The sequence below is a fragment of the Diospyros lotus genome, chromosome 1 (assembly GCF_014633365.1).
Source record: "Diospyros lotus cultivar Yz01 chromosome 1, ASM1463336v1, whole genome shotgun sequence".
Taxonomy (NCBI): domain Eukaryota; kingdom Viridiplantae; phylum Streptophyta; class Magnoliopsida; order Ericales; family Ebenaceae; genus Diospyros; species Diospyros lotus.
Genome location: NC_068338.1, coordinates 41,292,719 through 41,319,590, shown reverse-complemented (window position 1 = coordinate 41,319,590; position 26,872 = coordinate 41,292,719). Strand labels below are relative to the sequence as shown.

The window sequence follows — 26,872 nt, the reverse complement described above, 5'->3', positions numbered from 1 at the left end:
AATACTAAAAACACAAAATTTAAAATAAATTCAAAACTCAAAACTCAAAAATAAAACACAAAGAAAACACCACCTAAATCTGCAAGAAAATAATTTCATCCGCTCAGAAATTCTTCATTCTTCTTGGTTTCGTTAGAATTTACTGATTTTATTGTCTTTTAAATAACTATCATAGTTTTAATAAATAAAATAACAAAAAAAAATTGACATTTGAGCATTTAAAATCAAAATAAAACATAATGGACAAAAGTATTATAAGGTCAAACTTGACGAGGAGTGGATCAAAACATCAAAATAAATTTACTTTTTAGACAGATATGTATATCTGTATAACAAAATTATATGTACCTGCTGAAAAAATAAAATTATAAGTACACTAAATAAAAAAATAATAATTTAAAATGTGCAAATCTCGGGCAGGTTGGAGGACCCAATGTCCATCTTTTGGCGAGTTAACATTTTTTTTTTCCCCATCCAAGCCAAGGCTTGTTTGATGGATATGCAATGACATCTCCAAGTAATCTCATTAAAAAGACAGATGAAATGTTCATGAACAACGCAAAACTTTTCCTATGATTTCACACCTTTCGAATTTGTACGAAAGATAAGACATTTAGGAATTTTTGTCGTGGTCCTCATGCACCACCACTGCCATTTATGACGACCGGCGAGTATTTTGCCTCTTCAGGAAATAAGAACTCAGAGCTGCCACAAAGCTTCGAAGAATATGCCATGTTATATTCAATAATCTCATATAGTAATATTTGTTTGATCATTCAAAGAAAGTGTCAACAAATATTGAATTACAATCCTAGATGGGTATTTTGCAGAGACCTGTATCCAATCAACCCTAATCCCAACTAAAGTTGCTCCACAACATCCAAGTCAGGAAAGAATATTATGCAACTAAAATTACAGAGGAGCACAAGAATAAGTGATTTATGTGTAGGAAAAAGACATAGGCAGGAGGGGGGTCGACTCCTGCTTGCCTCAAAATGATGCTATGATTGAGGTGAAGACATGGGACTTTCATTATCCAACAGCAGTTTTCTTCAATGACCAGCCAAAATCTTTAATTGAGTCATGATCTTCAATTGTGGTATTTCGCACTAGCATGTTTAATCTGAAGGGCAGCTCTAACGACATTTCCCCTTGTAATGAGTCCAACCTTTTTACAAAAAAGAGGTGGATTAGAAACTACTCACCGCAACGCGCAACCGATAACACTAAACCTTAACCAGCCAGATATAGAGATGTATTACCAGCCTGCCATCACCATCCACAACAGGCAATCGCCGGTATTTTGTTTCGAGCAACAACCTGAAATTAGAAAATTTAGTTTGGTCTTAGTTATGGTTTCTAACTTGAGGGAAAGAAACAATCATTCTCTATCTTTCCTTTCGTTTAGTAGGCAACCCTGTTGTCTCTAAGCAGAATATAAGAGTTTCCACAGTGCACAAGACTTCTCACTCTGGACGAGTTGAAGGAGGGGTTACTTTTCTGCAGGCTGTTTCCACAACCCAAACCCATAACCTTCTTATTATTAAGTAATAAATAGTGCCCCAGGGCATAAGCGAGTGGCAAAGGGACAGGTAGAAAGTTTATATGGGGGCTCTCAGTGTGGGTTTGATTTCTGGGGGAAGCAGAATGCTTCCTTCTAAGAGAGAATCTTGGAAGTGATATTAGTGGTGCCAAGGCCTATCACCCTGGTCACTCGGACACATCCCTCGATTTACCTCCTCAGTGTAACTCTAGAGACGAGATGGTTGAGGATGCCAGTAATGAGGAATGAGATGTAATCCAAAAAAAAATAAAAATATATATATTAATGGATATCATCTGCAGCAACATATTAAAAGATCACGAGGAACATGAATTTTCCTACCAGTAGAGGATGAAAGACAGTTCAGAGAGAGGATAATTAAATAATTTAAGTTGAAGCACGTGAAAGCATAAAAGAAGCAAGTACCTTGCAGCATCTTCGAGATTGGTGGTTTCACGGACAACAAGAGGGGCGGGGGTCATCAAATCGCCAACAATTTTTCCATTAGTTTTTCCAAGCAGTCTTTGGATCTCATTAAATGCCTGCCATAATGACCATGATCAATAAACTAATGGTTGGTGCAACCATTTTTTAGAGTTCAGGGCTAGAAAATTTAATTCTTGAGTACCAATATTTCAAAAATAAAGAACGACTGCAGCCTTCAGCTGAGTCCAGGGAAGTTAGCTAGAAAAATTTAATTGTTGATTAACTAAACTAACATTTCAAAAATAAAGTGTGGCGACAGCCTTCAGCGATTCCAGGGAAATTAGCTTGAAAAACTAATTGTTGGTCAACAACTAAACCAATATCTCAAGAACGAAGTACAACCACAAACTTCAGCCATCCCAGGGCCATGTCAAGAGGATTCTCACATCATATCAAGTTTTATCCAGGGAGTAGGATCATATGCACTTGGTCCCAGCAATATTGATTGCAGAGAGAAGCAAGGAAACCAAGATGAGGACAGAATGAAGGTTTGTAGGAATTTTTTTTTGCAGAAAACTCTTAGTCATAATCCATGTGCCCGACATGACTTAATGGGATTAAGGTTTGCGGTGATGATGATGACGATGATGAGAGAAGCAGGGAAACTATGACAGTTAAAAATGATTTATAGGTTGTACAGTGATATATTAGCTATAAGGTGGCCAAAAGTAGTTTAGACCCGCCAGGAAGGTCTAAGACATGAGCCAGACATCCTCAGTTATTTTAAGAAAACTCAAATGAACAGCTATCCGTTACTTTTTATCTCCTGTGTGGTGGATATTTTCGCTAAAATAACTAATGACTTATAGATTGAAATGGCACAAAGAGAAGTTGAGTCAACTAATTGGGATCCAGAGATTCTTTAGCAAAGGATAAAAGCAGAACGAGAGCAGAATTGCACTCAGAAGACACCTTACAATAATCAGAATATATTACATTATTTGTCAAAAAAAATTATAGCATCAAGAAAATTGATAATGGAAAAGATGGGAAAGTCTATAGAAAATAAAAAAAAAGGTTTCTCTTACATACTTTCCAGGAACTATCGACATCAGGAAACAAATTTGTGTCTGCTTGACCACCACCTAAATGCCAGAAAGAAGAGAGACAACTAAATTGACCAATAGTATCACAAAACCAGATGACTGAAGATACATAATCTAAAATGGGAAGACAACTTGCAATAATCAGACAGATGCACAAATTTTAGAACCATTATTCTTAAGACCAAATGTATCAAAAACAAAAACAACCTGTGTAAACCATGCCTGGATGAATATCAAAATACGGAATAGTACCTGAGATAGAGTCAAGCGCCAAGAGATCGTAGTCTGAAACAACACCAACCTACAGCCACAATTTACACTCCAATCAATATGTAACAAAAAAAAAAAAAAAGAACTTAAACAACACTCCTCACCCTGAAAGAAAAGAAAATCCAGTTAAGAACATAATAAATTGCTAACTGCCCGGGAAAGCACCAGAGAACTACAGAACAAATGAAGGCCAGCACAATATCCTCTAAGGCTCAAGATATTGTTCCCTAACAAAGCAAAGAGTCCTCCATAGACACAACCATCACCTTAAACCGTCCAGCTAAGGATTGACGAACAACTAGTAGAACAATCTTCAAAATGATCATTTCCAAACAAGCAAATTCTTGAATATTTATATTATAAATTACCCTGAAGGTTTGTCCATGAATCCCTATCCAAGGAATTTAATAAAAATTTAATTTGGGAAAAGAATTTCACATGAACCATCAGCACCGTTACATACTTGCCAAGGTTGGGGCAGAAGCATTAATTAGCTATGGATTGTATAGATGATCTAATACAGCTTGATCAACCTAAAGTTGCAGAAGGAAGTAGAATAGTAATACATCATAAGGATGCTTGAACTTTCCGCTGAGTTAGTTACTAACTCTTCATTGGTGGCTTGAGCACTTCTCCAGAAGTGGGGTCAACTACTTGTCTACATCATGCTTAGTAATCATTAAAAGATGGATTTTTGTGTTACCTTATGCAGCTCCAAATTAGGTTTTCCAGTGATAGATTGACACATCAATCAACACTTTATGCTGTATTCCTGACAGAGAGCAGTGTCCTGTCCATAAGGAGCTCTAATTGCTAGAAATACAACCAGATAAACTTGATCCATGACACCAAATAAAATTGGCAAGATTAATATGTTCTAATAGTTTAAGAGACCAGGACACAACAACTTGTATCACAGAAGACAATAAATTCTGTCCGCAAGGTGCAATATTAATGTTAAAAATACAAATAATAACAGTTACTCTCTAATTATTTGAGCTTCCAGATGAAATGGTAGCAAAACAATCTATTCACATATTCTACACCAAAGCAACAGCATTGCTGTGTAGAAATAAAATAATAACATAATTCCTCTCTCTAATAGTTTAAAAGTTTCCACCAGATACTGATCTGGAATCCTTTGTATGAGAGCATAGAGCGCATGTTATCCAACCCACTTATATTGGGATTAAAGCTTGATATGTTGTTGTGCTCTGGTTGGAGCAACAGTGGATCCTACAACAACTCCAGCTCACAGTCTACCAATCAACAATAATTATATGATTGCGCTCACCTAGACCTCTCTTGAATGAGAGGTTGGCCTGACAAGTTGGGATGATATTGTGATAAATAATTGAATACGTATCTCATAAAATCCAAGCTCTAAAGTTATTAATAAAAGAAAAAAGAAAAATGCGGCCTCAAATTATCCTTTTGTAAGTCCATCGAGCTAAAGAATATGATACATGTCTACGACCAAGGGAAAGTAAAATTACCAATTTCCAATCATCATCGATCACAGGGAAACCAGTAACTCGCTTATCGACGAGTGTCTCCAGAGCTGTAGATAACATAGCTGATGATGAGAAAATGAAAATACACACCCACACACACACACACACACATTCATATATATCAACGAAGCATATCGACAGCGGGAAAGCAAACAACACGTCTCCAATTACCTTCATCGACAGTTGTCGTGGTCTTCACCACATGTAAATCCTCCTTTCTGGTCATGAAATCCCCGACCGTGTAAATCCCAGTCCTTTGCTGCAAATTAAACCAAGAGTAAGAACCAAACCAGGGAAATACACACGGATGAGTGAGGCGGCCAATTACCGGAGTCGAATTGGCCGTGCCAGAGGCGGAAATAACGACCGGCCGTCCACGAAACCAAGATGAGCCAGGCGTCAAAGAAGGCGGCCGATGTAGGAAGCTTCGAAACGGAAGGACGCACAACAACTGAGAGGAACGGTGGTGCTGTACGGCTGCGGAAGCGCCGGGAAGGGGAGCGGCCGCGTGAGGATTGGCAAAGTGACGAATCGAATTCATTGCAGAGTTCGTTTCTGCGAGGAATGAGGAGAGGGATTTTGAATGATTGCGAAAAAACTCTGTATGCGTCAGATTCTGGTCTTAGGGCGGCGAATGTCGGCAGTGCAAGAAGACGTTCCGTGCGAGTTACAAAGTACCGCCTCAGGGAGAGAAGCTTCCATCAATTAGGTGGGAAAGAACGGCAACAATTAAGCCGCCATTGCCGGGCTAGTCTTCGGCCCCACTGCCCACACTCATCGTGTGATGGATAAGCTTCCCCCAGCACGGCAATGCTTTTTTTGAGCAGTGGTAAAAAGATAAAAATACTTTCACTTAAATTGTAAATTTTGCCATTGTCTTACCTGGTTCCCTTTCTCTCTTTTCTTTTTGTTGACTTCTAATACAATTATTGATAGTCACTACCTTTATTTTGCTCTCGTCGTCTCGCCAACCAATCTTTAACAAGATGACAAGGTGAAAGCAGCGATAATCAGTGATTACATCAACGATCATGAGAAAGAGATAAAAGAGAAAACAAGCAGACAAAACAATGATAGAGTTTACAAATTTATAATTTGAACTAGGGGTGTGTAATCGATTATAATCAAATCGAATTGATCAAAAATTATAAATCGAATCAAATCGAATTATATGTAATAACCGAACCGAACCGAACCGACCGACCCACCCCAACTAACTGAAACCAAAGCCTAAACCATATTAACCAAACTGAAAATGAACCGAAAATGAGCTGGAACACAAAAATAATCAAGAGACTGCCTTGCTGTTGTTGCCGACCACATAGGCGGCTAGTGATTCCGATCTTCGAATTCCTCCAACCACGGTGACCCACAAACCCAAAAATTAAAAGCATTTAAGAGTTAGATTTTAATAGATATAAATTTCAAACTTTCAATGTAAAAGAGAAGTTATACCCATAAAACTTACCTAAAAACCATCGGCGTCATCTTCGTCTCTGGCCATTGGAAGCAGCTCGCATCGGCGTCATCTTCGTCTTTGGCCATCAGCAGCAGCTCACATTGGCATTATCTTCGTCTTCGCCATCGGCGACAACAAGGGATGGTGGAGGGAGAGATAAGAGACAAAGAGATGAGGTGGCTTGATTTGCGAAGCCTCAAAGAGCCTTCATCTTCGCCATCAGCGATGGCGAGGAATGATGGAGGAAGAGAGAAAGGACGAAGAGATGACCATGATGTAGTGTTGTCGCGTGACTAGATCTAAGATCTATGAAAAGATGAGATGAGGTAGTGTTGCGATCAGCCAGATCTCAAAGAGAATAAAGGCGAAATGGCGAGAGAAGGCTATAGTCTCAGAGAAAGAATGATGAAGAGAAGACAGTAGCAGACATGGGGTGTCGTGCCCGCATGAAGGAGGAAGGGCCGGTTTGGTTCGGTAGAGGAGGAGTGTTGCGCCTGCGTGAGGGAGAGGGGTTCGGTTCAGTTTTTTGGTTATTTTTACTAAAATAACTGAATCAAACCGCATAACTGGTTTTTAAGGACAAAAATAATCGAATCGAATCGTTTCTTTTGAAAAATCAAACCGAACCGATCAAATTTGGTCGGTTTGATTTAGTTAGTTCTATTTAACTGAACTTTTGCTCACCCCTAATTTGAGCGAAAGTTTTTTTTTGTCTTTTTAACACCTTTCAGTAACTCCCTCAATAGATTTGTCAGTTAAAGTAGATTAATTTGATTTTTTTAACAATAATAGACAAAGATTAAAAATTATATATTCATTTTATTCTTATACAAATGTGTTAAGTAGACTAGAGTTTATAAAGATATTTTTTAAGTATATTTAATATATTTTATTTTTAATAAAATATAATAATTGATATTTAAATATTTATATTAACTAATAATAAATATATTATATTTAAAATATTTTATCAATTAATAAAAATATAAAAATATTAAAAATAAATATGTATTTGTTTTAAATATATGTATTTTAACGAATGCCTATTTGACATAAATTGTTCGATGTCTTTGAATTTTTTAAAAGTTTATTTTGCTTCTGAGTTATATTTTGTTTAAAAAAATTAAAATTTATATTAATGAATGACATTAAAATACTGATTAATTTATATTTAATATATTTTGTTTTTAAATAATATATAATAATTATATTTTATTCTTAACATTTAAGCACATTCATTGTTTGATAATGAATGTATTGCGTTTTAAAAATAATTTACCAATTAGAGTAATACTAACTCTAAGAGTAATGATTAAAGTGTAATGAGTATATATTATTTTTAAATAAAATATATTTATTGTATCTTATTTTTAATTTCGTAATAATTTTATTACTTGATAAAATATTATAGAAGACAATGCATCTATTATTAACAAATAACAGTATTTTTGAGCTACAGAACAATATGCATTTACGACATTTTAGAACAATGGGTGCCATTACTTTGTGTTGATAATAAAGTGTTACGAGGAACAATTATTTTACTTTGTAAGGAAACAAATTACATTAATATACCTTAAAAATTGTCCCCAAAATACTCATTAACAAACCCAGAATTAATCATTCTATTTTTGGTAAATTTTACAAATAGCCTTTAAAAGTTGCCTAAATTACCAGAGTCACCCTTGAATTTTCAAAAACATCACCATCCTCCCTTACCGTAAGGAGAGCACACCAGTTGACAATTTTATTCCTATAAATTTGCCATCTCTTTCCATCTCCTCACTTATTTTCCTTGACCACCACTATTTTTAATGAGCACTATATTTTAGAATACACACTATTACTCGTGTTTTTCGTCGAACTTATTTCAGGATCATCACGAGAGACATAAATTAAGAATGTGCTTGGGTGGTTAGGTTTTTTTTTTTTTTTTTTAAAGCTGTATCTATTGACATTTATCAAGAATCACTCCTAAAAAGAAATTTTGCCTCTCTCAGGAATCAATCCCACGCTGGCAATCTCAATGACTTTTACAACCCTTCTTTTACCACTCAACTATGCCCCCGGGGACATGACCACTATTTCTTTCTTCTATATATTATCTAAGTAATGATCATAAACTAAGTTTTAGATTAATTTATTTCTCGATAGATTCAAATTCTTTTTATAAAAATGTTCAAATTTAAAAATGAGTTCGAAACAATTTAAATCCTTGCAAAAAAAAGTTTGAAAGATTAAAGAGGATGGTACCGATGGTCAACTAATCATTATTTTGTGTCTTGCTGTAATTTTTTTATATTTTTGATAATTATATTAAAAGAGTTGAGAATGATATTTTTGACATATATAAAGATTTAACAATACGATAGGAGAAAAATAATTCAAGGTCATTAAACTCAAAGATAAAGTATGAAATTTATTTATTTATTTGCTAAGACATCATTTTTTTGTTTTCAACTAAGCAAGTGTGAGTGCACTTCCTCTTCTTGTATTTTAAATAAGTCTTCGTTTATCTTTTTATCTCGATTATGAATTTAATTTGACAATTCCCGTTACACATAAAAATTGTTTAAATTGTTCAGAACAATTACAATTCTACTATTACTAACAGAATCAATTTACACTGCTCTTATATTAAAATAGGTTAATTTTATACGTTTTCAATGCAAATGAGTTTTTTAATTTTGTGTTGAATTATTTATCTTAGATAGATTAAAAAGCAATATGTCATTATTTGCTGAATATTAACATGCAAGTCGTCAAAATTAGGGATTTTGAAAATATTAAATTTAGTATTAGATAGTTAATACTAAATATTAATTTAATTATCTCTTTTCTCTTTCCCGCCATGGAAACACCACAAATCAATTGTCACACTTCACTCCTGACCTGAATCCTCTCTCTCTCTCTCTCTCTCTCTCTCTCTATATATATATATATATAAAGATATCTGTACTTGACCTTCTCTGCAGAGGACGGGACCTTCCCCGCGCGGTGCAATATAGCTCCTCCTCCCCGCAGAATCGTAATTAGCTTCTAATTTTTAAATCTGTCGCTTCTCAATCTCAAATCCTTCTTGTTGTCTTCACTATTCATCATTTTCTTCAATTGTGCTCATGATTCTGCACTGGAATTTGTGGCCGTGAGTAAGTAATCATTCTGCTGGAAGTTGTTTCGAGAATTAAATCTGCCTGCGAGTGTTAGAATTACGATTGAATATTCTATGAATTTTGAGGCTTAGATTTGCATTTCCATTATTCTTAACTTCGTCATGATGTTTGATGAAATTCCTGAATGATTGCATTGTGATATTTTGCTACTGTCTAGGTTAGGTCATGCTGTACTTTATGGCTACCATATTCGATCCATATCCTCCAAAGCCAAAGGCTTAGCCACAATGTTGGCCATCTCTGAACTGGCAAAACTTGTTCCAGCAGTTTGATGCTTGAGATCAATCCTGTTTCAGTTAAAAACTTTTGGAGATCAAGCATTGGAAGAAATCTTACCGTTATCACTGAGAGACTGACTCTAACTTTGACTTCTAGGTACCATCTGAGAGGGGAAATAAATGGTTACCATTATGTGATGATAAATAGGCTACAGATTTAATGCATATATGTACTTCATATGACATATCATCATATTCCTTCACCTGGTGTATTTCACCTATGTTTATTTGTGACATGAAAAAGTACATTTGTAGAAATAGACATAATGTTCTTCTGAATTTTTAAAATTTTGATATCATTTTGCTTCCTGCAGGAAGTATTTGCGCTTTTGCAGAATTTGAAAGTGGCAAACAGCCAAAGAAAAATTGATGAATTTACTTCAGGCTCGTGCAAATTTTGCCAATATATGATGGCAGATTCCCCGCTCAGGTATCAACAATTTTTATTTAATCAATATGACACAGTTAAAAGTAGCAAATTTGTTTTATTTTCTAGTGTAACAGAGATACAATCAAAGTATGTTATACTAAATTTATTACTTAAGTAAATACTAAACCTTAAGGAAGTAAAGTGAGGTTTCCTCAACTTTTTGAGTTAAACCCAGTCCATTGTCATTTCTAGATCCACAAAAATCTTATCAAGGCTTATCCTTATCCAAATTAGATGTTTTTTGAGAAAGTCATGTGGGGTCACCTTGATTGTCATTTTAAGATTCTTCTACTTTTTAGATTAAACCTAGTTTGTTGTCATTTTAGATCTGTTAATTGATAGTCATTTCTAAATCTATTGATTAATGTTATTTGAGACTTGTTCTTATCCAATCTAAATGCTTCCTAAGAAAGTCAAATAGAGACACTCGAAATCTAGTAGCTCAAATTTTCTTGAACTTTTTAGGTTAAACTTGGTTCATTCTCATTTTTAGATCTATTGATTAATCTTACTAAGGTTTGTTTTCATCCAAACTAAACTAGATGGTTCTTCATCAAGTCAAGTGACGTCATTGTAAATTTGACAATTGAACTTTTTGAGGTAAACTTGCCTTTGATCCAAACTAGATGCTTCTCAAAAAGTTAGTTGGGGTCACTCTAAATTTGTTGGCTAGATTTTCATAAAGTCCACCAATTACTATTATCAAAGCTTGCCTTTGATGCAAATTAGATGTTTTTTGAAGAAATTAAGCAGGTCATTCTAAATTTGTTGACTCAGATTTATTGAAGTTTATTTTTATTCAAATTACATACTTCTTGAGAAAGTGATGGGATCACCCTAAATTGACAACTTAGATTTTCTTGAACTTTTCAAATAAAATTTGATCTATTAAATTGACAATTTAGATTTTTTTGAATTTTTCAAGTAAAACTTAATCCATTGATTCATGTTATTGACTTTTGTTCTTATTTGAATTAAATGTTTTTTTGAGGAAATCAAATGAAGTGTCTTAGATCTAAAGACCTAGATTTTCTTGAATTTTTTTGGGATATATGGCTTGATATATATCTAAATTAGATGTTTATTGAAGAAGTCAATTGAGGCCATCCTAAATTTAATGGCATAAAGTTTCTAGATTCATCTATTTATAGTTATTTTTAAATTTATTAATAAATGTTATTCTATCTAAATACTTTTTAGGGGAGTTAAGTAGGGTTATCCCAAATTTTGATGACTTAAATTTTATAAACCGTAAAACCCGATCCAATATCGTTTCTAAATTCTCCAATTGATAATTGATTAATATTATCGAACCTCATTCTTATTTAAACTAGATTATTATTTTTTTTTTTTTTGAAGGAATCAAGTGAGGTCATCCTAATTCTGACGGGAGAGATTTTCCTTCCTCTGATAATCTGTGGGCCTAAAAAACGACAGAGGACCCCACTATAAAATTCACAGAACCCCAAGGCCATCAATTTCACAGTGCGCAATTCAAACTATCCTCTGAACTTGTCATCCTCCGATCACCGGGCCCGCCGCCGCCGGCGATTTAATCCACCTCGGTCGAGCCCTACATTCTTCCTCTATCTCTCCTCCCCCCTCCTCTCTCTACCACTCAGTCCAGCAAAACAATGAAGACACAAGTCTCTCAAATATTCACTTTCTAGGGTCTCGTTTTCTCTTTAATTTGTGTTACTCTGGTTTTCAGGTTAATAGGGTTTGGCATCTATAAACAACAGCGCGGAGGCGAAGAGAAGGAAAAAAAGTGACTGTTTACGGGCAGATAAAGGTTTCTTTTGGGAGTTGGTTGGTATGGCACAGGCTCAGGTTCAACCTCAGGATGTGAATGGCGCGGAGAACCAGTTGGCGGCGGCATCATCGCTTTACATCGGTGATCTGGATGTGAATGTGATCGATTCACAGCTCTTCGATGTATTCAACCAGGTGGGACAGGTAACGTCTGTTCGAATATGCAGGGACTTGACTAGTCGGCGGTCACTCGGTTACGGTTATGTTAATTATGGCAACCCACAAGATGGTTAGCTCTTTTTCTGGATTCGAAATTCATGTTCTTAATTGAAATGCGCTTCTTTGGTTCTTGTATTTGCTATTTAGTTGACGTTTTGTTGCATAATTATTGTTGAGTTACATAGAAATTTATAGTTTCTGTTGAGGGGACTTCTTGTAGAAAGCGTAAATTATAACCAATAAAACTACTGAAAGAAGGAATGGAGTTCTTTGTTTGGTGTGAACTTATTAATGCAGGAGTTAGTTGTCAACTCTTTGTAGGAATCTCACGGAGGTTCTTGAGACCATTTTAACGGTTGGATTGTGTGCCCAGTAACCAAGGACTTGGGTCATATCTCTCTCCATTGCTTATAGTTATTGCTACAACAAGTTTTGCTTCAGCCGATCCTTTTAATGGGATTAATTATTGACATTTGACAATATGGTGGGTCATATCTGTGTGGGGCATTTGCTTGTATTAAAAATAAAATAAATAAAAGGCCTAGGCCTGTCATGCGAGGTACATGAGGGGTGTTGGGCTTGTTAATATCCCATTAGACTTTCATTTGAATGTCCAGGGCTTCGAGATTTTGGTTGTCCTAGCATGAAGGATGAATTCTTTCCTATTTGTTCAATTGAGAAATCCAAGGTATGTGCCCATAAGAGATGGACGGTTTCTAGGAAACATAATACCAATAAATGTAGAGAAGATAAAAGTTAGGACATGAGCAAGCAGGACTTAACTGAAAAGTGCATGGGCACCCATTAGAAATGGCAGACTCTCTCATGCTAGACTAACTGCAAAAGCGCACATTAAGGCTACTTGAGCAAACCCACTGAACAGGCTTGAAGGGCCAATGCTGCACAAAGACAATGTGGCTCTCATCATTTCACATGGCCATCTTGGCTCATCTAAGGAACATTTTGCACGAAGAAGTTTGTAACTGTGAAACTAACTGATTCTAGTATAACTTAAGAGGGCTTAACTCCACAGCACACAATTCAATGTCACGAAACAAGAGGAAGGCCGGAAGTATGAGAAATTTTGCTGCGGATATTAAGTATAGATTAGCTATTTTCTTTCCATTATTAATTAGAGACTTTTCCATTTCCAGTTGGTAGTTTGTTAGGCTGTTATGCCAAGTGTAAAGGGGCTAGAATAGGACAAAAGAATCTGTTAGAAGAGAGAAGATCTGCTGTGGCAGCACCTATGGGTCCTATAAATACTGTCAGTCTCTTGGAAGAGAATTAATTAATTAACCAATTTTAGATTCTCATTTCCTGTATCCTCTCTCTCCAATTCTCTCTCTCCCTTCTCTCTCTTTCTTCCTATCCAAACCTCCCTCCTTTCTCACAGTTCTCTTGCGCCTGCTTCCAATTCACACCGAGTTGGAAGTTCGATTGTGGTCACAGTGCAACTGTGACATTTGGTATCAGAGCTTCGGTGCTGGCAAGAAGTATTAAGACCGCAGAAGATGACCGAAGGAACGCGCATGAAGAACATGGAGTCGTAGCTCCAGCAACTCAGCTCGACAGTGGGAGAATTTTAGGATCGGGTGGACTGCTTAGAAGTCAGCAACCAAAAAAATCATGATGTGATCATGACAGTAGATCACAGGGTGGAAGGAGGACTTAACCAAATGAGAGAAGATATCAACCAAATGAAGGAAGAGATGGGTAATCAGCTTCAACAATTTATGTTGATGTTTACTCGCCAAAATCAGGTTAGGCTGTCTCCCGATTTTCCTCAGAGAGATAGAAACGACTCTATATTACAGAATGGGAGGATGAATCCAGAAAATAGAGCCCATGAGATTGTGGTCGAGCAAGGTGATGACACTGAGGCGTTGTTAGGTGGGGAACGGGAAGACCGAACTGTACCTCCAACACGAGAACTTCCTAGGGGGTCACCCATCCTAGGTGGTGGGTTAGAAAGTGTGAAAGGTTGTTTGAGTGGTACAATGTACCAGGAGAAAGGAGGGTTACCTTAGCGGCAGCTTACTTTGATGACGGGGTGGATGCATGGTTCCAAGGTTGGACTCGGAGGCGAGAGCACTACACCTGGAGGGAGTTCTCTGAACGGTTGTGTGAGAGGTTCGGGGAGAAGAGCATGTCGGACACTATTGAGGAATTTAACAAACTAAGACAGGTGGGTGATGTTGGAACCTACTTAAGGAGATTTGAGGAGCTGAGATCTTTGATGAGTAGCCATAATCCTCACCTAACGGAGGCATATTATGTCTCTAGTTTTCTCAGTGGCCCGAGCGAAGAACTGAGGCCTATGGTAAAGATGATTAGGCCACGAACCTTGGAGCAAGCGGTTGAGAGTGCCAGGTTGCAAGAAATGGTAGTTGAGGCCTTGTTAAAGAAGCAGAAGGTGCAGCAACAAAGAACTGCACACGCGGGCAGGGGCGGAGCCAGCATAGGCCCAGTGCAGGCCATGGCCCTCACTGGGCCTTTGCCCTCCATTAATTTGGCCCATACTGGGCCTTGGGCCTCCATTAACCTTGGCCCTCCATTAATTTGGCCCTCACTGGACCTTGGCCCTCCATTAATGATGAGAAAATTTTGATTGGCTTTGTGGTTTATACTAATTTTTAATATATTTATATTATTTTTTATTTTTTTCTTTAAATAAATTTTGCCCTCACTGAAAATATCTTTTGGCTCCGCCCCTGCACGCGGGGAGTTGGCAGCAAGGAGGAAGCAGCAAAGGGGTCGACAAGGAGATGGTGAGGAGTAATGTTGGAGGAAGGAATTTTGCTAATTCCAACCTTGGAGGGAGGCCTAATGATCCTAGACGGCAACCTGGTTCCTGTTATAGGTGTGGGGACAGATATTTCCCGGGGCACCAATGCAAACGGCAGCGGCTGTTATTGGAGGGCCGAGGGGAAGAAGAAGTAGAAGGCAAAGAAGAAGTGGAAGTAATCGGTGAAGAGGGAATAGAGGATAATGGGGGGATATCTCTCCATTCACTCAAAGGGATCACCAATAACAAGATAATCAAGGTGGAAGGCAAGACGAAGGGAGGCAACTTATCAATCCTAATTGACAGCGGAAGCACCCACAGCTTCCTTGACGATGGCACTGCCAAGAAACTGAAGTGTCAGCTCACTAATACAATGCCTCTGAGTGTCACAGTGGCTAATGGAAATCGGGTAGTGAGTAACATGGCCTGCTTGGGATTCATATGGGAAATGCAGGGGGAGAAGTTTGAGGCAGATCTCAGGCTGCTGCAATTAGGAGGGTGTGATGTCGTTTTAGGGGTGGATTGGATGAAGAAGCTGAGTCCCATATGCTTTGATTTCAACCGTATGGAGGTGACCTTTGAAAAGGAAGGGAGAAGAATGACACTCACTAGTGGGAGATAGGCTGCTACTTGCAAGATGATTACAGGAAGGAGGTTGCAAAGTGTCCTCAGAAGCAAGTGGAGTCAACTTACACAATTGTTCTCCATTGTGGAAGTGGAAGGAAATATTAAGGAAGAGGAGCCAGGGGAGCTACAGCTCACTGTCAGTCACCAACAAGGGAGAACTGACCAAGTATGCACCTTACCACTTATTGATGAATTGTTGGAAGAATTTAGGGACCTCTTTGTGGAGCCAAATACCCTTCCTCCTAACTGAGCCGTAGACCATGCCATTAACCTAAAATCGAATACTGAGCCTGTAAACATCAGATCCTACCGCTACCCCCCTGCCCAAAAAATCGAGATTGAAAGAATGGTGAAAGAAATGATGAGCCAGACTTTCATTAGACCGAGTCAGAGCCCCTTTGCCTCTTCAGTTTTGTTAGTTAAGAAAAAAGATGGCTCCTAGTGTTTTTGTGTAGATTACCGCCAGCTTAACACTCTAACCATCAATGATAAGTTTCCCATACCCCTTATTGAAGACCTAATGGACGAGCTTAACCTGGCCAAATTCTTTTCCAAGCTGGACTTGCACTCGGGCTACCACCAAATCAAGATGAGGCCTGAGGACGTCCACAAGACTGCCTTTCGTACCCACCATGGCCATTTTGAGTTCTTGGTGATGCCCTTTGGACTCACCAACGCCCCAGCCACCTTCCAATCCTTAATGAACCAAGTCTTTGAACCCTACCTAAGGAAATTCATACTTGTGTTTTTTGATGATATCCTTGTTTACAACCCAACCTTGGACCAACATCTTAGCCACCTAAGAACCACTTTTGAGGAAACAACTAGCTATTCATCAAAAAGTCCAAGTGTGCATTTGGTTAGGACCAAGTGGAATACTTGGGACACCTAATCTCGGGCAAAGGAGTCAGCACTGACCCAAGGAAGGTGGAGGCAATGCTCAATTGGCTGAAACCCACGACCATAAGGTCTCTTAGGGGTTTCCTTGGGCTCACCGGGTATTATCGAAGATTTGTGAAGGGATATGGGATTATCAGCAAACCCCTCACCAACTTGTTGAAAAAAGGGAACTTATAGTGGGGGTAAGAAGTAGAAGATGCCTTTGAAAAATTGAAGGTGGCAATGAGCGAGGTCCCCACGTTGGGGCTGCTGGATTTCAGCAAGCCTTTTGTGCTGGAAACGGATGCATGTGGAGTGGGAATTGGGGCTGTATTGATGCAGGATGGCAGGCCAATGGCTTTCTTAAGTTAGGCCCTCAGTCCAAGACACTTAGGCTTGAGTATATAGGAGAAAGAGTTTTTGGCTGTTCTTATGGCTGTTGAGAAGTGGTGGCACTACTTAGAGGTCGGAAGGTTTGTGATCAAAACTGATCACGAGTCCTTGAAATTTCTGCTACAACAAAAGCTCCAAACCCAGTTGCAAAAGAAGGGAATGGTAAAGTTAATGAGGCTAGATTATTCCATGCAATATAAAAAGGGCAAGGAAAACGTGGCCGCTGATGCCCTATCAAGGTGTCAAGAGGAAGGTGTTGCCGCCCCCATAACCGTGGTGATTCCTGAATGGTGCAAGGAGGTAGTGGATAGCTATGAAGGAGATGGACACATCCAGAGCCTGCGGGAGAAATTAGCCCTGGGCAGCAAGGAAACCGAAGACTACACCATGGTTGATGGACTGTTGAGGTATAAGGGAAGAATTGTAGTGGGCCATGATGAGGAACTCAAGAAGAAAATCCTACAGTCCCTGCCTGACTCTCCCCTAGGGGGGCATTCGGGTATCCAAAACACTTACTTGAGGGTGAGGCAGTTGTTCCATTGGCCACAACTTCAGAGGGCAGTAAAAGAATTCGTGATGGGGTGTGATACCTGTAAGAGGTGCAAGCAGGAAAATGTGGCCTATCCAGGGCTACTGCAACCCTTGCCAATACCGGCACAGTCATGGACAAGTGTGTCCATGAACTTTATTGAAGGTTTGCCAAGATCAGAGGGGAAGGATTGTATAATAGTGGTGGTAGACCGACTTACTAAGTATGCACATTTTATAGGGCTGACTCACCCCTACACCACCCAAGAAGTAGCCAGGGCATTCATGGATAGAGTGGCAGCTGTGCATGGGGTTCCTCAATACATTGTATTTGACCGAGACAAGGTGTTCATCAGCCATTTTTGGAAGGAATTGATGAAGAACCTGGGCATAGGACTCAACCTTTCAACCGCCTACCATCCTCAATCCGATGGGCAAACAGAAAGGGTCAATCAAAGCCTAGAGACCTATCTTCGATGCATAGGTGGCTAGCATTGGCACAGTGGTGGTATAATTCCAGCCACCATGCTTCTATAAGGAGAACGCCATTTGAAGCAGTGTTTGGGTATAGCCCACCGACTCTACTGGCTACTGGAGGGCACACCACTGCCCCATCTGTGGAAGAGTGCTTGCAGCAGCGAAGGGAAGTGCTGTAACAACTCAAACAGGAGCTGGCATCGGCCCAAAACCGAATGAAACAATATGCCGACAGGCGGCGGAGCGATCGAGAATTCAATGTTGGAGAAAGTGTTTACCTAAGTCCACACCTTAAGTCCATCTCCCAAGGGCCAGTCTCTAAACTCAGTCCTAAGTACTTCGGGCCGTTTCCCATAACCGCTAAGATTGGCAAAGTAGCTTACCAATTGTGGCTACCAGAAGGATCAAGAATTCATCCAGTATTTCATGTGTCCTTACTAAAGCGGACTACTGGCAAGGAGAGGGTTAACCTCGAGCTACCTGCACTACCGAAGGAGAAGGAAGGAGAGAAGGAGTTCGAGGCTATACTGGAAAGAAGGGTGGTCTACCACCAAGGAGCCCCCCTCATCCAACTGCTGGTAAGGTGGCAAGAAGAGTCCTCGGAAAGGGCTACCCGGGAATATCTCCCTCAATTACTACAAAAGTTTCCGAGGGCAGCCAGCCTCTTGAATATTTCTTGAGGACAAGAAATCGCTGAAGGGAGGGGTATTGTCACGAAACAAGAGGAAGGCCGGAAGTATGAGAATTTTGCTGCGGATATTAAGTATAGATTAGCTATTTTCTTTCCATTATTAATTAGAGACTTTTCCATTTCCAACTGGTAGTTTGTTAGGCTGTCATGCCAGGTGTAAAGGGGCTAGAATAGGACAAAAGAATCTGTTAGAAGAGAGAAGATCTGCTGTGGCAGCACCTATGGGTCCTATAAATACTATGTCAGTCTCCTGGAAGAGAATCAATCAATTAACCAATTTCAGATTCCCATTTCCTGTATCCTCTCTCTCCAATTCTCTCTCTCCCTTTTCTCTCTTTCTTCCTATCCAAACCTCCCTCCTTTCTCACGGTTCTCTAGCGCCTGCTTCCAATTCACACCGAGTTGGAAGTTCGGCTGTGGTCACAGCGCAACTGTGACATTCAATCACCAATGAAGGTTTAAACCTGATTATGCTTTTGTTCATGTCTATGATAGTCAACTATGATTGCCATTTTTTTTTTCCTTGCAGCATAATATAATCCTTTGCCTTTTCCTTCTTGAATAGTTGAATGTCATTATGTTCTCCTGGGCTTTTTATGAAACTGGGGTCTATGTTGCTTTTTTAGATTGGCAGTGAAATGGGTAACATTTCTTCTGAATACTGAACTTAGACCATTTTGGCCTTCTTTTTTCTGTTTTCTATCTCTGATTTCTGTCAATTTCAGCTGCGAGGGCATTGGAGTTGTTGAACTTCACTTCTCTTAATGGGAAGCCCATTAGGATAATGTATTCTCATCGTGACCCTAGTTTGCGTAAAAGTGGGGCTGGAAATATTTTTATTAAGGTATTGATATGTTTATTCCTCCTTTTAGTAGTTGATAGATGTGAGAAGTGCTTTACTTGCTAATTTGTGCATTTTTTTCTTGACAGAATTTGGATGAGGCAATTGACAACAAAGCATTACATGATACATTTTCTTCTTTTGGGAATATTCTCTCTTGCAAGGTGGCAATAGACTCCTCTGGTCAGTCAAAGGGCTACGGTTTTGTGCAGTATGATAGTGAGGAAGCTGCCCAAAAAGCTATACAGAGGCTTAATGGTATGCTTTTAAACGACAAACAAGTATATGTGGGTCCTTTCCTTCGGAAGCAAGAACGAGAAATGGCTATGGAAAAGACGAAATTCACTAATGTCTTTGTAAAGAATCTATCAGAATCAACATCTGAAGAAGATTTGAAAAAAATATTTGGTGAATATGGGACAATCACTAGTGCTGTGGTGATGAGGCATTTGGATGGAAAGTCTAAGTGCTTTGGTTTTGTCAACTTTGAGAATGTTGATGCTGCTGCTCGATCTGTAGAGTCTCTTAATGGACAAAAAATTGATAACAAGGAGTTGTATGTTGGTAAAGCCCAAAAAAAATCTGAGAGGGAATCTGAACTAAAACTTAGATTTGAGCACGCCACGGAGGAGGCATCTGATAAATCTCAAAGGCAGAATCTGTACCTTAAAAATTTGGATGATAGCATTGGTGACGATAAGCTCAAGGAATTGTTCTCTCCATTTGGTACCATAACTTCATGCAAGGTTTGCGTGTCTATATGGTGTGTTTAAAGGCATCGCTGCAGTTGGTTCTGTTAGTATGTTGTTTAAGGCTTGACTTAAGTTTTATTTCTTCGATAAATGAACAGGTTATGCAAGACTCTAACGGAATCAGCAGGGGATCAGGATTTGTTGCCTTTTCTACTCCTGAGGGGGCAACCAGAGCTGTGGGTTCATTTATTAGCAATTACCTTACATTTTATCATTAAACTTTTTTTTTTATTAGCAAAAGGAAAAAAAAAAAACCTTTTATTGATGCTTTTCCTGTTTATGTTGTTTTTGGGATAGCTCATGGAAATGAATGGCAAAATGGTTGTCAGCAAACCTCTGTATGTTGCCCACGCGCAAAGCAAAGAAGAAAGAAGAGCAAGATTACAGGTAAATCTACTTATTTTTTATAGCTTCTAACCAACCTAGAGGTACTTCAAAGGAAGCATAAAATGGGGGCAACAGAAGATAGTTTTAGTGTCTATATCATGTGAACATGTAACCGTCTGATGCTGCATTGATTGCAATTTCCCACTTTCTGCCAAGTAATTTTATATTGTTTTCCTGAGTTGTTATATGTAAAAAGTAACATGTATCTAGGTGAGGCATGCATTTAATGGCTTTTCAATGTATCAAGTTTGTTTTGTCTCTGATTCTCTTGGTGCAGTCATGCATATGGCCATGCATTTGAATACACGTTTACATGTAAGTCTTAATTCTTTTGCTTGTGTAGGCTCAATTTTCTCAAATGCGACCAGTTGACATGACACCTTCAATTGCTCCTCGTATGCCAATCTACCCTCCTGGTGCAGGTCTTGGGCAGCAAGTTTTCTATGGACAAACTTCTCCAGCTTTCGTACCACCCCAAGTAATCCACTCTTCATGAGTCTTGTTCTGTGTATGTTACTGTGATGTATTTCAACTTTAACCATCACGTCTTCATTGTAAGTAACACTCTCAATAGTCTTCTTTGGAAAATTGGTTCCATGTCTAAACTATTTTTTTATTTATATAACTTTCAAATCTCACTGACGTTATCTACCTTACTATTTTTCTATACTTCCATTCCACAGTTCAATTTTAATATTTACACTTTCTTTTGTCTTATTTATCAAGACAATATCATCCGCAAATAATATATACCAAGGCATATTTTCCTGTATATGTTTTGTGAGTTCATCCATCATAAGAGCAAAAATAAGGGGCTCAGTGCAGATCCTTGATGTCATCTAATTGTGATTGAAAAACCTTCAGTATATCTCCCCCCCAAGAGCTAACACCAGTTTATGGATAAGCAAGCTGGACTCTTTTCTTCTCTAATCCCTCTGCAAGATTTCTCTAAAGGCTCTGTTATAGCTTTTTAGTTCTGTGAATGCTATATGCAAATCTTTTTGTTTATCTCTGGACCTTTTCATTAGATGCTAAGTAAAAAATTTTCGTTGTTGACCTGTCAAGCATAGAACCCAAAGTTGATTTTCAAAATTCTTTGGTATCTCTACTCAACAGATACTCAATCACCGTTTTTCAAAGTTTTATAGTGCGACTATACAAGGTGTGTTTGTGTTCGTAATTTTGTTTTCTTGGGTTTATATTTCATCAGTCTGGTTTTTGGTAATAGATTCAAGCAGTGATTTATGACATGCTGTGTCTAAATTTTGTATGGTTCGGTTTATACTTGACAGCCTGGTTTTGGATATCCTCAACTTATTCCTGCCATGAGGCCTGGTGGGGCTCCCATGCCAAATTTCTTCATGCCACTGGTCCAGCAGGGTCAGCATCCGGCCGGGAGACATGCTGGAGTCATGCCACTGCAGCTGGGCCAACAGCCTGTTCCGCTTGTACGGCAGCAGGTGCTACTTGTTTCTTTTGTTCCAATTATTTAAATTTCAAAGTCGCCTTTGTTTTTTCTGATTCCTCGTTCAACTGATAGATGTTTCCTAGGGGACAGGTCTTTCGTTACGCTCAAGCTCGTAGGTTGCTTGATGCTTCCATGTCAGGAGCTGCTGGACGCGGGCTTTCTGTGCCTTTGCATGATGGTGGAATGTCTCAGCCCCCAGTCCCAATTGCGGCTTTGGCTTCTGCCCTTTCAAAGTCTTCTCCTGCAGACCAAAGGACGGTACGCATCTTGTTCATACTATTTTATTTATTTGCTTTTCAGGTAAAGGGCAACTCTATGCTTTAAAATGTTGCAGTACCGTGTTTTTGGCAAAGCCAATATCGAACTTACATTGCAGATAACAGCCAGATTATGAAGTTGGATAATCTTTATAAATGACTTTAGATTGCTATGTAGTTTACATAATTATCATCTTATTCTATACTTAATCTGAAAGTTGCTCAAGGCTGCCGCCTATAATCAAATCTGTTTAGCTCAATTAAAATAACATATTATTGGGATGATATTCCAGAGATAAGAAATACTAAAGTTAGAGAACGGATAGTGGCCCTGGATATTGTAATCATATCTCTGCACATATTATTTAAAGAGCTCTCCTTTTTCTCTGATCCATTAACTATGGTGTTCCAATTTCCAATAATGCCTTCTGATATATTCCAAAGCATTCAGTGTCGAGTGCAATTACAATGCCTGGACCTCAGCGTTGTTTGTTTCTTCTGTTTGGTGTTAATTGTAGATACTGGGTGAACATCTTTATCCGCTGGTAGAACAGCTGGAGCCTGAGATGGCTGCCAAGGTAACTGGCATGCTTCTGGAGATGGACCAGGCTGAAGTTCTGCACTTACTTGAGTCGCCGGAAGCTCTGACAGGCAAGGCTGCAGAGGCCATGGAAGTTCTTAAGAATGTTAAACAGCAGCAGGCCACTGATCCAGCCGAACAATTGGTCTCCTTGTCATTAAATGATGGAATCGTTCCTTGATTTTTATAACCCGCAGTTTTGGAGTTTCAACAGCTTAGCAAGACTTTTTTAGATGTGATTTTGACATATGTTTTTAATGAATTCTATCGTGTGGTTTGGAAAGCACTTGTTCTTGGTGCAACTTGATATTTTTATGCTTTTTGGGTGTTTGGATGGTGCAAAATTTATCATATGCTTTTTGTTACAGCGTTGCTAAAATTTCTCAGTGCAAAAGCAAGTGCGTAGACAGAGAGGCCAATTCAAGTCGATCATATAACCGCTGCACTTGAAGCCACGAGTTAGTGAAGCATGAGGTATGGCATTTAAAACTGCTTGCCTAAGAGCAATAGGTACACACTATTGAGGCTGTAAATTCAAGAAGTCATCCATCCCCAAGAATTTGTCCTATGTACGTAAGAGACTATGCTAGTTTCATTTACAATTCAGGGTTCATAATTTTTTTTAGGACGAATTATCTTTACATAAATTTTTGTGCATTTATTGGGTGTTCGCAATTTGTAAATTATTACCCAAAAAAAATAGTAAATTCAAATCTCGTTGTGGTGAACTTCTCACATAAATTTTTGTGTGTGTTTTATGAGCAATCCAGGTCTCTAATTAGAGGTGTGGTGTGCTATGCGGGCAGGAAAACTGAGAAATCAAGCCAAAACAATCATTTCACAAGCTCTTAAGGCTAAAAAGCATGCCTGACCCTGACAATAATTATTTTTTAATGCAAATTTATTTTTATTTTCGTAAACAAATTATTTCAGTGATTTGAATCATAAATAAAACGACGCGTTGCTACCCAAAGTACGTAATGGCTACGACTAGAGTATTGCTCTTTCCCCGGAAGAGCATATATGTGTGTAAGTAAAGCTTTGTCAATTACTGGGGTAACCAGTAGCCACTAGCTAGTCTTCTTATGTTTTAACATATCTATCGTTCTTCCAGTTTTTCACCCACTTTGCAACGTGAACACAAGAAGAGAAAAGTAGCGCGAGAAGGGCGTCAACATAATTTCTGGAACAACCAAAAGGTTCTAGAACCTAAAAACCGCTATCCAAGTCGTCTTGGGTAAACAAGACTCGTCGCTTTCATTCCCAATCCATCTGAAAGAATCAGAGCGAGACGTACTCTCTTGGCACATACAACTCTGGCTCTCTGCATGAAAATTTATTGGACATGGAGGCGACTCGCCCCAGCGGCTTCCTTCATTTCGAGCAGGGCATCTTCGAAACACCTTGCCAGAACTTCTGGGTCGGGGATGATGTCTTTGGCCACCAGGATTTGCATCTCAGCTCGGCCTGCGTAGCTCATCATGTGCATTGTGATCGCCTGCATTCGACAGACACACAAATTTAATGTTTCGAGTCCCTCTCACTCGACACTCGATTCTATCATCCAGCGAGTGGTAGCATTGGAGCAAAAAGGAACCCAGATGGGAGTTAATTAGAAGCTTTACGTGAGGCAGGCTCGTGTTAGTCACCCTCACGTAAGTTATACGATTGCCCGCGAGCATAATCTCCTCGCTGGGGCCAACCAAATTCGAGAGGGTAAAGGACGTGTTACAGATAACCCTGTAATTAAGCCAGCTTGCAGCCTACATATATATATACACAAGAGATATATAGAGATTAGAAATCAGAAAACTTGATATCCACAGCTATAGCACCCACCCCACCTTTGCTCCGAAACAGGCTATCAAAAAGTTCAATAATCTGTACGAGAAATGAGCCTCCAAAGACTGTTTCTTCCGGTCAATCATCTTCTTGGCTCTCTTCACATGCTGCAGAGGATCGTCGCCGCGTGGATGGTAATGGACAGGCAGGAGAACTATGCCGAATTTGTTACCCCACCGCAATCCAGAATTGCCCCGCATCAGATCCGGGAGATCCTGAATTCAGTGATGCATTTTCATGTTTCATTGAAATTGAAATTGAAGAAGAAGAAGAAGAAGAAGAAGAAGAAGACGAAGGCATGGAAAGAGAAGTGGGAAAAGGAAATATTGAAGGGTTCAAATGACCTGTAATCGGGGCAGTGTTCTTAAATTAACCATGGCTAGACCAGTGATTTGGAGCCCCTCTGGCAAAGCTGAAGAAACATGGAAGTGAAATTCAGTAGATGAATTTATTAGGGTGGCAAGATAATGGCGCGCGGTAAGGGAAAGCAGCAGTTATACCTTTTGGTGATCTGATATGGAGGTACCTTGATAGCCCGGATGACACAATCCCAAGAAGCACATCGTTAATGGTCTGCATATACATTCAATATATATATATGGTTCAGATGAAGATTGATCGAATTTAGCGAGAAACTCTTCTAACATCACTAAGAATGAAAACGTTAATCAAGCCCAGAGAGATCACATAATAGTTTCATAAACAACTCTAGATGACTTATTTCATTTAGAGTTCTACTTGAGATGTCCGCCGGCTTCCGGCACATGATTTTCGATAGAGAAAATAAATTTGAATCTAATTCATAATGATTATACAAAGAGTAAATTCTACGCTTTACCACCTTCTTCTTGTTATAAATATATTGTTACAATTATTTATAATATAATTTTTAACAATATTTATTATACTTATTAAATATGTAAATATCAGTATGCCATTCTTATTTGGAATCAATCTATCGGAAGAAATGTAGTAAGTAATCCACGTTTAATTCCGTTGAAACGTGATGCGTTAGACACGTGAATTTGGGTTGCCACGTGGCGTAAGAATCAATAAATAAAGGCTGAAAAGTAGAAGGACGACTTTTGTCAGAAAGAAAATAGTAATAATAATTAAAAAACAAATTGACCGCCTCCTTTAATCGTCAGAAAGAACAACGATTAATTAATTAAAACTCAGCAACTTACTGCGGCAGGCACAGCTTTTTTCACCGCCTTCATGTGGTCCAAGCGGAACTTCGCCGTCACCAGCTTCCTCGGCCACAGCTCCACCCCCTCTCCGCCGCTCACGGCGGTCCTCCGGTCCCTCACCCAAAGCGTCCTCAGCATCATCTGAACCACAAACACCACTGTCCACCACGCCACACTCACCACCCTCCCCAGCCCCCACCCGCCGCCGCCGCCGTTGTTCACCTTCGAAACGCCAGAAACGATACTCGGCCTCTCATCGGGACGATCGGCCTGCCGACACCCTGCCAGCAGCATCGACATCAGCGACACACCGTCGCCCAAGGCGTGGTGGAGCCTGAACACCGCGCATTTGTGGGCTCTCAACACGTGTATCTCCCAGAGAGGCTTCTCCGGGCTGAGCGGCGACGACACAGACAGATCCGCCACGTAGTCGTTCACCGCCTGCTCGTCGCCGCCTTCTCCGACCGGCTCCTCGAGGACGATGAGGTGCTGGTCGAGGTCGATCTCGGTTTTCCGCCAGTGTTCCCGGCCGTGACGGTCCCGCACCATGAGGCTGCAGAACCTGGGGTGCTTGATCATGACGGAGTCGGCGAGTTCGGACCGGACGGCGGCGAGATCGATGGGCTGTGTGCCGCGGATGATGCAGTGGATTACTTGGAGCATATCTTGCTGCAGAAAAAGGCGGCCGGCCGGCGTGACTGGCTCGTCGATGTGTGTTCCCGACGCGTTCATGCTTAGAGACCACCACAGATAGCTCCTCCAGGTTTTTGGGATTTGGCTCTTTTGCCGAGGAGTTCCATACCATACTTGAAGGGAACACGAGATAACTAATTAAAATTAATATTGTAATATTTTTTATTTTATAATTATAAATAAATTTAATATTCATTTTTATAAAATATAATCATTATTTTTAATTAGTCACACATTACATTATATTATATTATATTATATATATATATGTATATTGGCGTCTCCTCTTCACTTCTTTTAGTAAATGTT

The 26,872-nt window shown here is 39.2% G+C and overlaps 3 protein-coding genes across 6 annotated transcripts; 1 reads left to right on the top strand and 2 right to left on the bottom strand.

Annotated features, from left to right (window-relative positions):
* Positions 1 to 717: 717 nt before the first annotated feature.
* Positions 718 to 5,581, bottom strand: LOC127807922 (CBS domain-containing protein CBSX1, chloroplastic-like). Its single transcript, XM_052346157.1, has 8 exons — positions 5,188 to 5,581; positions 5,031 to 5,118; positions 4,842 to 4,906; positions 3,328 to 3,376; positions 3,062 to 3,114; positions 1,970 to 2,085; positions 1,263 to 1,320; positions 718 to 1,168 (listed from the first exon to the last, which is right to left on the bottom strand). The coding sequence occupies exons 1-8, from the start codon at positions 5,398 to 5,400 to the stop codon at positions 1,091 to 1,093; spliced, it is 720 nt and encodes a 239-aa protein (XP_052202117.1). The 5' UTR covers positions 5,401 to 5,581; the 3' UTR covers positions 718 to 1,090.
* A 5,997-nt stretch (positions 5,582 to 11,578) lies between these two features.
* LOC127807907 (polyadenylate-binding protein 8-like) lies at positions 11,579 to 23,140 on the top strand. Of its 3 annotated transcripts, XM_052346128.1 has the most exons (10): positions 11,586 to 11,764; positions 11,911 to 12,240; positions 19,279 to 19,397; positions 19,484 to 20,140; positions 20,245 to 20,322; positions 20,444 to 20,533; positions 20,877 to 21,011; positions 21,826 to 21,993; positions 22,074 to 22,259; positions 22,777 to 23,140. In XM_052346128.1, the coding sequence occupies exons 2-10, from the start codon at positions 12,015 to 12,017 to the stop codon at positions 23,017 to 23,019; spliced, it is 1,902 nt and encodes a 633-aa protein (XP_052202088.1). In that variant the 5' UTR covers positions 11,586 to 11,764; positions 11,911 to 12,014; the 3' UTR covers positions 23,020 to 23,140. The 3 variants fall into 3 exon arrangements, with proteins under 3 accessions (XP_052202097.1, XP_052202088.1, XP_052202106.1); XM_052346137.1 differs by having other exon boundaries at positions 11,579 to 12,240; XM_052346146.1 differs by lacking the exon at positions 11,586 to 11,764 and having other exon boundaries at positions 12,008 to 12,155.
* Positions 23,141 to 23,864: 724 nt separating this feature from the next.
* On the bottom strand, positions 23,865 to 26,667 carry LOC127797388 (wax ester synthase/diacylglycerol acyltransferase 4-like). Of its 2 annotated transcripts, XM_052330248.1 has the most exons (6): positions 25,868 to 26,667; positions 25,181 to 25,253; positions 25,025 to 25,092; positions 24,683 to 24,895; positions 24,464 to 24,601; positions 23,865 to 24,336 (listed from the first exon to the last, which is right to left on the bottom strand). In XM_052330248.1, exons 1-6 carry the CDS (start codon positions 26,600 to 26,602, stop codon positions 24,175 to 24,177), a joined length of 1,389 nt encoding a protein of 462 aa, XP_052186208.1. In that variant the 5' UTR covers positions 26,603 to 26,667; the 3' UTR covers positions 23,865 to 24,174. The 2 variants fall into 2 exon arrangements, with proteins under 2 accessions (XP_052186208.1, XP_052186214.1); XM_052330254.1 differs by lacking the exon at positions 24,464 to 24,601.
* Positions 26,668 to 26,872: the final 205 nt, after the last annotated feature.

Excerpts from the sequence above, each read along its gene's own strand:
- LOC127807922 (XM_052346157.1), bottom strand. The coding sequence starts at position 5,400 with ATGAATTCGATTCGTCACTTTGCCAATCCTCACGCGGCCGCTCCCCTT. Across the intron at positions 2,086-3,061 it reads ATGTCGATAGTTCCTGGAAA|GCATTTAATGAGATCCAAAG; the intron begins GTATGTAAGAGA and ends TCATTATGGCAG. Across the intron at positions 1,321-1,969 it reads AATCTCGAAGATGCTGCAAG|GTTGTTGCTCGAAACAAAAT; the intron begins GTACTTGCTTCT and ends TTCTAATTTCAG.
- LOC127807907 (XM_052346137.1), top strand. The coding sequence starts at position 12,015 with ATGGCACAGGCTCAGGTTCAACCTCAGGATGTGAATGGCGCGGAGAAC. Across the intron at positions 20,141-20,244 it reads GTACCATAACTTCATGCAAG|GTTATGCAAGACTCTAACGG; the intron begins GTTTGCGTGTCT and ends ATAAATGAACAG. Across the intron at positions 20,323-20,443 it reads CTGAGGGGGCAACCAGAGCT|CTCATGGAAATGAATGGCAA; the intron begins GTGGGTTCATTT and ends TTTTTGGGATAG.
- LOC127797388 (XM_052330248.1), bottom strand. The coding sequence starts at position 26,602 with ATGAACGCGTCGGGAACACACATCGACGAGCCAGTCACGCCGGCCGGC. Across the intron at positions 24,602-24,682 it reads TAGCCTGTTTCGGAGCAAAG|GCTGCAAGCTGGCTTAATTA; the intron begins GTGGGGTGGGTG and ends ATATATATGTAG. Across the intron at positions 24,337-24,463 it reads CTAACACGAGCCTGCCTCAC|GCGATCACAATGCACATGAT; the intron begins GTAAAGCTTCTA and ends TGTCGAATGCAG.